This window comes from Manis pentadactyla, chromosome 4 (assembly GCF_030020395.1).
Source record: "Manis pentadactyla isolate mManPen7 chromosome 4, mManPen7.hap1, whole genome shotgun sequence".
Taxonomy (NCBI): Eukaryota; Metazoa; Chordata; class Mammalia; order Pholidota; family Manidae; genus Manis; species Manis pentadactyla.
Window position 1 is genome coordinate 119,762,426 of NC_080022.1, and position 12,423 is coordinate 119,774,848.

The following is a 12,423-nucleotide window of genomic DNA, read 5'->3' on the forward strand; positions in this document are numbered from 1 at the left end:
CAGGCTCTGGGGTCAGCTAAGTCCCCACCTCCACCTGACATTAGTTGAAATCTGTCTTCAGCCCCCACTGGCCCATGTAATGCCCTGATCCTTGATTCTTGGGCAGAGAAAGGAGGAAAAGAGGAGGAGGAGGTCTGAGGCCTCGGGTCTCACAACTGCCACCCCCAAGTTTTTCCCCAACCCCTTCAGCTAATAGGCTACCTCTTTTACTGCAGATTCTCAAAAGTGGACTGGTCACTGGCCAGTGGGCACATGGCTTTAGGTCAAGTGTCACCCTGGAGCAATCTGCACACAGGACAGGGCCCACACGGCCGCTGCCTTCTCAGCAAGGGCAGAAACTGGGAAGAGAGGCCAGGGCTTGGGAGGGGCCCCAAATTCGAGCCACTCATGTGGCTTCTCCAGCCACTTATGCTACCCAACAGCATCAGGTCTTGCTTCCTCCTTGTGAAGGAGACAGGGCACGGCTCATAATTCCCATGCTACCAATGAGAAAACTGAGGCCCAGAGAGGGCAAGGGCTTTCCTAAGGCCACACGGCTAGTCAGTGGCAGAACTGGCGATCAGAGCCAGGCCTGACCCACGCTCCCTTTTTGCTGCCCCAGCCCCCAGCATGTGGCTGCACAGGGCCCTCCTGGATTTGCACTAAGCAGCCCCCACCTTGCCCTGCCTCTGGAGCAGGCAGCTGGCTCTCCCCAATGCATTATTCACACTCCTGAGCACTGACCAGCTTCAGTTACACTGACCACAGCCCTGGGTATCTGCTCTGCCCAGCCCCCCTCCCCACTTGCCGAGGACCTGAAGGGTCCAAAGATCCCCTCAAAGGCGACTTGGTTGGGCTGTAAACATCCCACCCTGGCTCAGGAGACGTGGCTACACTTCCAACCCAGTCAGATGTGCTAGGTGGTACAGAGCAGGTGGTCTCTGCACTCTGGGGCTCAGTATCTTCCTCTGTGAAATGGCAGTGACCCAAATGCTCACTTTAGTGGGCGGAGCTGGCTGAGGCACAGGGAGGGCTTGACTCCCATCAGCTCGTTTCAAGCACTTGTCCACATGGCAACTCTAAGGCCAAGGTGGGCTCCCCCAGCACAGGCCTCTCGGCCAGGCTTCCCCGGCTCCCTGGTAAACAACACCCATGCACTTTCCACCACCGCTTGAGAGTGAAACCCAAGGCGGCCTCTGGAGGAGATAAATTATGGATCCATCTTCTCAGAATTCAGGTCCCAGCCAGAAGCTTGGCTTCCCTCCCCAGGCCACCCAGGCCAGTCCTGGCTGCTACAGGCCGAGGAAGCCGCGTGTCCAGCCACAAGGCAGGAGACCCAGCAGGTCCCTAAGTCTGGGTCTCCCAAGTCCTTGTGCATGTGAAACCAGCCCCAGGTGGGTGGAGAGCAGGCAGCCACAATGGCAAAGGAGGAAGAAGATGAGAAGAAAGCCAAGAAAGGGAAAAAGGGGAAGAAGGCACCGGAGCCGGAGAAGCCCAAACGGAGCCTGAAGGGGACGTCACGGCTGTTCATGGGCTTCCGCGATCGCACGCCCAAGATCTCCAAGAAGGGTCAATTCCGGAGTGCGTCCGCCTTCTTCTGGGGCCTCCACACTGGCCCCCAGAAGACCAAACGCAAGAAGAAGGCACGCACCGTGCTCAAGTCGACGTCGAAGCTCATGACGCAGATGCGCATGGGCAAGAAGAAGCGGGCCATGAAGGGCAAGAAGCCGTCCTTCATGGTGATCCGCTTCCCTGGACGGCGCGGCTATGGCCGCCTGCAGCCGCGCGCCCAGTCACTCAGCAAGGCGTCCACGGCCATCAACTGGCTCACCAAGAAGTTCCTCATCAAGAAGGCCGAGGCGGCCGGCAGCGAGCAGGCCACCCTGGACGCCCGGCTCAACCGGCCCGGCTCCCGCGTGGGCTCTCACAAGCTGCCCTTCCCCTCGGGGGCCGAGATCCTGCGGCACGGAGGCCGCCTGCGCAGATTCCCCCGCAGCCGCAGCATCTACGCGTCGGGAGAGCCCGTGGGCTTCCTGCCCTTCGAGGACGATGCCCCGTTCCGGCATTCGGGCTCTCGCAAGTCGCTATATGGGCTCGAGGGCTTCCAAGACCTGGGAGAGTATTATGACTACCACCGCGAGGGCGACGACTACTACGACCAGGAGTCACTCTACCAGTACGAGGAGGAGGAGCCCTACCCAGTCAGCTATGGCCCTTACGGCCCGGCCTGGCCACCCTATGGAGTCCACACGCACGGGTACCCACCTGAGGACCCCTACGACCACTACCACCTGGACTATTACAGTGGCTCCTACTACCCAGCTTATGGCTACGGCTACGACGATTATGAGCCCCCCTATGCGCCCCCGTACGGGTACACGTCCCCCTACAGCTACTACGATGAGTACGAGGGCGGGGCACAACCACACAGCTACTACCTGGATCCCTACGTACCGTACATGCCCTACGACCCCTCGTACGACCTCCCGTGTGACGTACTCTACGCTGATCCCTATGGAGTGCCCTATGGCGCCCCCTATGGTTCCCCCTGTGGCGTTACCTACGCCAAAGACCTCTATGGTGGCGGGGACCAGACCATCTACCCACCTGAAGTGCCCTATCTCTATCCAGAGGAGTCCTTCGCGTACCCTTGGGTGCCGCCGCCCGTTCTGTCACCGCACAACCCATATGCCCACCCCATGGATGACATCGCGGAGCTGGAGGAGCCAGAGGAGGCGGGCGCGGAGCGTCAGAGAACCTCCTTCCGCCTGCCCAGTGCAGCCTTCTTCGAGCAGCAAGGCATGGACAAGCCCGCCAGTTCCAAGCTGTCCCTCATCCGCAGGTTTCGCCTCTTCCCGCGGCCCCAGGTGAAGCTGTTCGGGAAGGAGAAGCTGGAGGTGCCCCTGCCTCCCTCCCTGGACATCCCGCTGCCCTTGGGGGATGCAGACGAAGACGAAGAAGAGGAGATGCCCACAGTGCCCTATGCCCACCCCTTTTGGGGCTTTCTCACGCCTCGCCAGCGCAACCTACAGCGCGCCCTTTCGGCCTTTGGTGCCCACCGGGGCCTGGGCTTCAGCACCGAGTTGGGCCGCCCCGCACCTCGCCGGGCCACCTCGCTGGCACGCTTCCTCAAAAAGACTCTGTCAGAAAAGAAGCCCACTTCGCAGCTCAGGGGCAGCCAGAAGGCCCGTCTGGGAGGCCCAGCAGTCAGGGAGGCAGCTTACAAGCGCTTCGGCTACAAACTGGCCGGCATGGACCCCGACCAGCCCAGCACGCCCATCGTGCTGAGGAGGGCCCAGGCGTGGGTTCACAACAACTCCCGCCGCCCGCCCGCGCCCAGGACAGCCTCCCACTGGAGCATGCTCACCTCGCCCCCTGCACCCCCGCGGCCCCCCAGCCCCAGCCCTCCGCCGGCCCCACCCTTCTCCCCGGCCCTCTCCAGTCTGCCCAGGCCAGCTTCGCCCTATGGCTCCCTCCGCCAGCATCCGCCGCCCTGGGCCGCCCCCACTCACGTGCCACTCACGCCCCAGGCCAGCTGGTGGGCCTTCGTGGAGCCCCCTCCTGTGAGTCCCAAGGTACCCCCTAACCTGCTGGCCTTCCACAGACCCCGGCCCTCCAGGGGCTCTTGCCGCCGAGGGGCGGCCTTCAGTTTCCGGGGGCTCTCCCCACACGCGTCGAGGAGGCGGGCCTGGCCGCCCCAGCCCTCCCTGAGGAGCCTGCCCTGCCTGGCCTACCGCTCGCCCATAAGACCCCTGTCCCCTCAGCCATCCATCCGCACCAGCCCCTTCCAGCCACCCTTCTCACCCCCGCCCTTTCGTCCCCGCTCACTGCGAGAGGCCCCATCCTCGCATTATGTCTCTGGGCTCCTGGGCCCACCCCACTCACCCACACTGGGCTCCCCACAGCCGCCCTCGCCACCGCCTCTGCTGGGCCGCAGCTCTTGGCGCCGCTCCCTCAACCTGCCCTCCCGCCTGCCGCACACGTGGCGCCGCCTCAGCGAGCCGCCCACTAGAGCTGTGAAGCCCCGTGTGCGCCAGCCCTTCCACCGCCCTCCTGGTGCTGGATCCTGGCCAGTGGCTGCGGCTGTGCCTGAGCACCAGGAGAGCCAGCGGGAGCCTGAGGACTCAGAGACACCCTGGACTGTCCCTGCACTGGCCCCCAGCTGGGATGTGGACATGCCTCTCACTCAGCGCCCACCCTCACTCTGGCCAGGAGGTGCAGGCAGCCGCAGAGGCTTTTCCAGGCCACCCCCTGTTCCTGAAAACCCCTTCCTCCAACATGTGGGCTCTGTGTCATCTCTGGCTCCCCAGCCTGAGGACCCAGCCTCGCACTCAACCTGTGTCTTTCTGGGTAGACACCATGATCTGGGGCCTGGACAATTGGCCAAATCGGCCAGCCCCAGCCCAGAGAAGCTGGAAGAAGAGACCACCCCTGGGGACCCTGAGCCAGCAGCAGAGCCTAAGCCACCAACCCCAAAGCCCCTCAAGGATTCCCCACCAGAGCAGAAGGCACTAAAGCTCAGCCTCTCCTGCCCACTGGTCTCATGTGACAGGATGAGGGCCACGTGGCCACCATGGCCATGGCGCCGCTGGGGGATGCTGCCCAGTGCCCCAGCCCCCTTGTCTCCCACTGGGGCCCTGGGGCCCCTGCCCAAGATGGGTGAGCGACACCAAGCAGTGGTCATGCCACAGGTGCAAAAGCTCAGCTCTTCCCAGCGAGTTGGTTCTGCCACCCTGCAGCCCCCTATCCACCTGACCCAGGACCCAGAGCCCAGCCCCAAGCCAAGAGCCTGGAGTTTGCTCTGGTCCCACCTCTTGCTGCCAGTGGAGGCCCACCAGTGCTGTCCAGGAGCGCTCGCCCTCCCTCCATCCTGCTGCTTGGGCCCTGGAGCCACCTGCCTGCCCCACAGAGGCCCCTGGGAAGAGGTTGGCTCCAAGAGCTGGTGGAACAAGGTATGGTGGCACAGGTCAAAGGGAGGACTTTGGGGTTCCATCCTGGAAAACAGGGCAGGAGACAGCCTCAGGACCTTGGTGAGCTGCTGACTGCTTGGGCCTCAGTCATCCAATCTGTACCTTGGGGAGAACAGCATCTGGCCTCCAGAGCCTCTGGAAGATTGAAAAGGGGATGCTCAGCACAGGCAGGCACAGGACAGAGATTCCAGTAACTCCTCCCAGGTCACTTTGTGGAATGGTTCTTGTCCCAGCCTTGGTTCTGGGAAGCCCTGTCCTGACCCAGTCTAGACAGCATGTCTGAGACTTTGCAGCCCCTCAGAGATTTTGCCTGAGTACAACGCCACAGGACTTGCCTCGCCACCCTGTCCCAACCTGCATCCATGTCCTTGCTGTTCCTCCTGCTTCCTAAACTGCCCTTACCCCAAACTTCACTGTTCTCTCTTTTTGAGGTCCTGCTTACAGGCAGTCCCTGGGGCTGCAGGATTCTAGCCTATCCAAGGGTGAGGGGCTCGGGAACCAAACTTCCAGTCTCCTCATTGCACAGTGGGAAAACCAAGGCCCAAAGGGTCACACAGTGGATCAGGGATTGAGCCAGGAGTCTCTCTGGGCCCTTTGTGAGGTGTGGGACCGGCAGCTTGTCTGAAAGGTGCTAAGCTCATGCTTGGCTGCCATGCTTGTGGAATGTGAGCCTGACGCCGGATGGCCCTCAGTGGAGGGGGTTGGTCACCGGAGCCTCCCCTGGGACACCTGGCGTGGGTGGGGCACATGGGTGGCGGGTGTTTCTCAGCCTCTGCAGACAGTGCCCCATTGAGTGGGCAGCTAGCTGTCCCAGCAATGGCGACTGGGGCAGCCTGGTTGCTGGGGGGGCCCTGGCCCCGGCGGCGGGTGCCCCGTGCCGTGTGGGCCGCAGCACTGTGGGAGCGGGGCGCGGGGCGCCCAGGGGTGAGGGGCAAGGATGCCTGGGCCCTCCTCACCCTGGAATACGTGAGTGGCTGAATTATTCAGGGTTTGTGGCCACTGGTGCACATGGGTAGGCGGGAGGCCAGAATCTCAAGGGTGACACTCTCTCTACCCTGCTTAGCCTGGTGGTGGGTACACAGCATGCACGACTCCCTCCTGGTGTCCCCTTTCCTCACCTGCTCAGGGAGGGGCACGGGTTGGATCTGAGAAGCTGGAAAAGCAGGTACACACACGTGCTTGAAGTTATGTGGGTCACATGCAGGTCTGTGTGCCTGGGACATGTGCTTGGGTGTATGTACCTTGGCCAAACAAGGAAACTCACAAAGTGAGTGTGTGAGCGTGTGTGAGCCAAGGTTTGAACAGGTACAGCGTCCTTGGGTCACACTTGTGTACATAGGTGGGCACAGCAGAGATCCTGCAGCCCAAAGGTGGCATCAGGACTTTTATCTTGAGACTCTCATGTGTGGGGACAGCCCCAGCTCTCCATGCACACAAGATTGTGTCAAATGGACATTGAGAGTGTGTGTCTTCACATGTATGTGCCTCTGGCCAGGAACCACATGCATCTCCTTAGGCATCTTGCAAGACCACCAGGGTGCGTGGGAATTCTATGTGTGCAAATGCCATTATGTGTGGATCTGCTTGTAGGGGTCTGTGCATTTGCCCCTGGGCTGGATGCAGGGGTGTGGTTCTGAGTGAGACAGCCTGTCTCAGCCTCCCAGAGGCCCCATGTAGCAGGATTGCATATTCATCACGTTGTCATACAAGCAAAGCCTTGGAGTCCACCCGGGGAAGGGGGTCAGTGCTGTGGGAACATGAGGCTGGGAGGGCTTCTGGGCAATCAGAGATAGCAATGTTTGTGTGTGTTTGCTCACTGCTGGGTCAGGACATGGGAGCACCTCCCTCAGGGAACACAGGGGCAGAGGGCAGACATGTGTCCCTGAGTCAGGTTTGGATGCAGGCTCTGTGGGCCACAGTGTTCCATGGTAAGGAGGCCTGCAAGGCCCACCTGGCCTGATCCATAGGGAAGCAGGTCCCAGGCATGTCCAAGCCATGTTTGGGTGCCTGCCAACCGGGCTGACTGCAAGCTCTGTCTCACAGATGCACTCTCTCCGCAACCTGCCCTCCACGCAGTTCCGTGAGCAGCACCGGGAAGATGGTGTGGATGACATGACGCAGTTGGAGTGAGTGGGTAGGGTGGTGGGGTTGGCAAGAGGTGATGGCCAGTTTGCCACACTCCCAGCTACAGCACCTCCTACTACTACCACCCCTGAAACATTTTCAGAGTTACAGTTTCCTTATTTGCAAAGTTGGGGTCAGACAGTGTCACGGAAGCCAAATGTGTGCATGTCAAAGCTCTGAGTCAGGTGGGCCTGGGTTCAAACCCCAGCCCCACCACTTAGCAGCTGGGGCACCTCGAGACATTCACTTTGCCTCTCTGTGCCTCAGTTTCTCATCGACAAGATGGGGGTGGGGAGGCTGTTACTGCGAGGCTCTGGGTTCCAGCTATCCGTTTGGAGGTGCCCAAAGTGCAAGGGTTGTGGTCAATGTCATTGTCCAGTCACAGTGACTCCACCTCATGCAGGCTTCCTAAAAGCACCCCAAGCCTGGTAGTATAGGGACCATCATGATCATATCCAGGGACAGATGGAGAAACCGAGGCACAGAGAAGTTAAGTAACTTGCCCAAGGCCTTACAATTAGTTGGTGTCAGAGACAGGACTTGAACTCGGGCCTTTCTAATCAAGGCCCTGCCCTGAAGGGGAAGGTGGGCCCTGACTGTCCCTCTCTGTACCTTCCCAGAGACCTCCAGGAAACCATCGTGCTGTCCAACCTGAAGACCAGATTTGACCGGAACCTGATCTATGTAAGTCCTGGGGCTGATTCTGTGCAGGGCTCAGATCGGGAAGGCAGCTGCCTTCTGGGGCCACAGTGGGAAGCAAAGACTTCTCCTGCTGGGCCCTAGACTTGTAGACTCTGGTTTGAACTCTGGGGTTTCTGCCATTTGAGCATAGCACATTAGAGCCTGGGCTCAGAAATCTAAAGTCCTAAAACAGAGTCTTAGAATGGCACATGCCAGGGGCAGAGACCTCTGCAGGGAACACACAAATATGTGACTCCCCACCCCCCAAGGAACCTGATGGATAAAGCTTCTGGGGTCCTAGCATCCATAGACCTGGATCCCAGGAGGTGGGTGATCAGAGGGGTGGGAGGGAGCTGTTTAAAGACGACCAGAACCACAGTGCAGGAGAGAGGGCCACCCAGGAGGGCACTGGCCACCTCAGAATCTCCCTCCCAACTCTGGGCAGTGGGGGTTTGACCTCACTATGAAGCAGAAGGTCCTCACACCTGGCCTTGACTCTGAATAAATGAAGTAGGCAATAGGTGACATGGCCACCTTTACAGAATTCCTAACTATAATCTCCCAGCTTCAGCCTGGTACAGTGCCTAAAATTCCACTACTAGGGCAGATGACCCATCTAGCTCTTGAGGTTTCAAGGTGCAGACACCAAGGTCAGGTAACTAGACACTTGTCCTTGTGGAAATGGGGGCCCAGGCTCCCAGGAGCAGGGCAGAGAGGGACACAAAGGGTCCTGAGGAGCCATGGGTACTGAGACCACTGTCTGCCCCCAGACATACATTGGCAGCATCCTGGTGTCAGTGAACCCATACCAAATGTTTGGAATCTACGGGCCAGAGCAGGTGCAGCAGTACAGCAGGAGGGCCCTGGGAGAGAATCCCCCGTGAGTATCTGAATGGGGCTGGGGGAAGGGGCTCCCGTGGGGTCTCTTGGGTTCCTGTCTGAGCTTGGCAAGTCCCTGGCTGCCTCTCAGCCGTGGGTCACGGCTGATGGTGGTAGGCAGTTCACCTGCTTAGTTCAATACTCTCGCCCTGAGCCTGGCCACGGCCCACTCTGGGTTGGAGGCCAATGTGGCTCAGACCAAAATGAGGGCAGGGAGCATTTCCCCAGGGTTGGAGTAGGCTTGGCCGCTGGGCTGGACAGAGATGCCTCCTGCCCGATCCCTGGGAGGTTGGGGAGGCAGGAGCTGGCCCCAGTGATCCCTGTGCCCTGTCTCTCCAGGCATCTCTTTGCAATTGCAAATCTTGCCTTTGCCAAAATGCTTGATGCCAAACAGAACCAGTGCATCATCATCAGGTGAGCAGCATCAGGCCAGAGACATTTGGGGGATGTATGGAGGGCCTCTCAGGCAACAGGTCTGCTTCAGGCCAGACCTCCCAAGGACCTGGGAAGATCACTCAGCATGTCTGGGCCTCCTGCCCATGTCTTCCTGCATCATGGGGTAGGGGTGCCCAGAAGAGGCAGTGAAACAGTTGAGGCTCACTCTGCTCCTTTGCCTGTTCAGTGGAGAGAGTGGCTCTGGAAAAACTGAGGCCACGAAGCTGATTCTATGCTACTTGGCTGCCATGAACCAGAAACGGGGCATCATGCAGCAGGTAAGTCTATCTGCCTGTTGCATGGTATGACTCCCTGGGATCCTCAGCTGAGCGGCTCCCCTCGGGCTCCCCAGGAGGCAAGATTCCTTGGCTCACTTGGAGGATGGGAAGGCTGAGCACAGGGTTGCACAGAGAAGGCTCCTAGAGGGCTGGCTCTTGCTGACACCCCTCCCGGGAGCAGCAGTGGGAGAGCCTCGTCCTGTTGCCCTCCAGAGCAGCTCCGGGTGCAAGCCTTCCTGGGCTGGGCCAGAGGAGAAGCCACATGGGCAAGGGGATTCACTCCTCTTCGCCTGCCTGGCTTCCCCTCTCTGGTCATGGGCCCTGATGGTGAAAGAGGCAGCCCAGGCCTGGGCCTGGGGAGTAGGGGAAGTAGATGCTGGGGGCACTGAGGATGCCAGGCCAGGGTCCGTGCAGGATCAGATGTTGCCAGGAGAGCTGAGTCTCCGAACATGAGAATGTTACAACCTCCTTAAAGGTTTCCTGAGGACCTATTGCATTTCAGGCCCCTGGGTGCTGGGGAGGCAGACAGCAGCAACACAGACAGACAGATGTTCTCATCCCATAGGAATTTTGTTTTAGTGGAGGAGACAGAAAGAAAAGAAGTATATATAAGTTAATTGTGTTTATGTGGAAGGGTAGGTGCCTAGATGGTGCCCAGCCCAAACTGCAGGCACCATCCCACCTGGGGGCTGGCCTGGGTGGCCCCCAGTCCTCATGCCAGCCCCTGGCTGCCTGTTACCCTTCCATGTGGGGCACTGTGAACTGAGAAGCAGTATATATATCCTCAGGGGCTCCCAGACTGAGGGATAGTATAGAACAAAGCCCAGGCAGACCCTGACTGACTGGGTAACCCTAGGTTGGCCCCTGCTTGTGTCTGAGCTTCCGTCTACTCCTCTGTACAGTGGGCACAATATAAACTGTACTGTGGGAATAAATATAGGGAACTGGCACCATCCCCAAAGTAACATTTCTGGTGGGGAAGACGGTACGAATAAATGAGAGATTTGCCAGCGGTGCTGAGGGAGAGAACTTGGGTGCCCAGGCAGGTGTGTGCCTAGGTGTCAAGGGAATAGTCAGGAGAACCACAGGGCCAGCAGAGCAGTGGGGGAGAAGAGGAGATGAGGCCAGCCAGGGGTTGGACTGTGCAGGGCCTGGAGGCCACAGCGAGGACTTGGCTTTAAACCTGAGTGATGTGGGAGCCATGGGGGAACGTGACCTAACACAGGTTTTTGAAGGATCCCTGGAGGGAGCAAGGCCAGGGTCAGGGAGGAGGGCCCTCCAGGAGCCCAGGTGATTGACAGCCAGTGGTGGCCATGGGGGTGGGGTAAAGAGGACAGAGCCTTTTGGCAGGTAGACCCAGCGGACCCCCACACCCTGGGGCCACACTGCAGGCCGCAAGTCCAGATACCTGAGGTCTCTGAGGGTCATGGCTTTGCTCTCACCTGGCCATACTTCCCCAGGGGCCACAGGGGTTGGGCAGCCCCTCCATGGTCTAAGGCCTCTGGTATCCTGGGGGCAGACGGGGTCAGTCCTGCGGGTGACTCTCTTCTGTTCTTGTCTTCTCACCTTCTCACTATCTTGGGTGCTCCTGAAGATAAAGGTATTGGAGTGTGTGTGTGTGCGTGGGGGGGAGGTACATGTGTGCACATGTGTGTGTGGTGGCAGGATGGGCAGGAAGATGCATCCAAAAGCCTGTCCTGGCTGGGGCTGCCCTGAGAGGGGCTGGGAGAGCAGTAGCCGTGGTCTGAATTGGGGTTTGGCAACATGAGGTGGGACTTTAGGGGACACTGGACACCTAGGGATCTATAGGGAGCCCACTGGTGCCTGTCCCCACAGAGGGGTCCTTGGGGAGGCTTGTGTCCAGGGAAGCCTCAGCTGGGGGCTAGTTATGCTCCCTACTCTAGGCCCCCGGAACAATTCCCACATCTTCTGGGGTTCAGATCCTGGAGGCAACACCCCTCTTGGAGTCCTTTGGTAACGCCAAAACCGTCAGGAACGACAATTCCAGCCGCTTCGGAAAGTTCATAGAGGTCTCTCTGGAAGGGTGAGTGGGACAGTGGAGGGGCCCCCAAGGGCCCAACAGCCTGCTCCGTGTCCTTGCACAGCCCCTCAGAGCAGCACCAGGCCACTCCACCCAACCCTATGCTGTGCAAGCTGACTGTGTTCCTTGCACAGCCCCTCAGAGCAGCACCAGGCCACTCCACCCAACCCTATGCTGTGCAAGCTGACTGTGTTCCTCTACCCCAGGGGCATGATTTCTGGTGCCATAACCTCCCAGTACCTGCTTGAGAAATCCAGGATTGTGTTTCAGGTGGGCTGGGAGCTCCCAGGCTCTTGTGTATTGGGAAGGGGTAGGAGGTGTGCAGGTGCTCAGAGCCTGGCCCCTGGTGGTGGAAAATGTGGAATGAATGAACAAATACATGCGTGTGTATGTGTGAGCCTCTTCACCTCCCCCACCCCTACAGCCACATTGGTTCTTCCTTGTCCCTGAAGCACACCAGGCACGATCCAGCCTCAGCCTCAGGGCCTTTGTACCTACTATTCCTTCTTCCTGGAGCACTCTTCCCCCAGCCACCTCCATGACCAAACCCCTCACCTCCTCCAAGTCTCCCCTGAAGTGTGCCCCACTCACAGAGGCCACCTAACTTACAGTTTGCCTCACCCACCCCACTGAAACCCCCCACCCCTCCATACTCTGTTTCTCTCCAGAGCACTTATCTACATCTGACATATTTTATGTTTTAGTCAGTGATTTGGTGAGTATCCATTTCCCCAGCTAGTAGTGGGCTCCAGGAGGTCAGGAACTACTGTCTGTCTTGCACCCACTGTGCCCCGTGGGCCTAGAACGGAGTCTGGAACATGGTTAGTGCTCAGCTGCCCTGGCTGAGTGAACCATCAGAGGCCCCATGTGTGTGTGTCTGGGCTATGGACACACATGTACACAGGCGTATGTGCCCAGTGCAAACAAGAGAAGAAGGGCTGCCTTTCTCCCATTTCTCCAAACTCAAACAAAACTAAATTCTGCCCAGAGCCTGCTCTCTACCACCATACAAGGGCTTTTCCAGCCTTGCCCCCAC

General features: G+C 59.2%; 1 protein-coding gene across 1 annotated transcript in view; it reads left to right on the plus strand.

Annotated features, from left to right (window-relative positions):
- Nucleotides 1-1,397: 1,397 nt before the first annotated feature.
- The window catches only part of MYO15A (myosin XVA), a 50,348-nt gene continuing 39,322 nt past the window's right edge, over nt 1,398-12,423 (plus strand). Inside the window, exons 1-9 of the mRNA XM_036894065.2 lie at nt 1,398-4,931; nt 6,993-7,075; nt 7,694-7,757; nt 8,525-8,634; nt 8,973-9,047; nt 9,256-9,346; nt 10,941-10,946; nt 11,287-11,390; nt 11,594-11,657. Coding sequence (XP_036749960.2) covers nt 1,398-4,931; nt 6,993-7,075; nt 7,694-7,757; nt 8,525-8,634; nt 8,973-9,047; nt 9,256-9,346; nt 10,941-10,946; nt 11,287-11,390; nt 11,594-11,657 — 4,131 coding nt within the window. The remainder of the gene's footprint in view (nt 4,932-6,992; nt 7,076-7,693; nt 7,758-8,524; nt 8,635-8,972; nt 9,048-9,255; nt 9,347-10,940; nt 10,947-11,286; nt 11,391-11,593; nt 11,658-12,423) is intronic.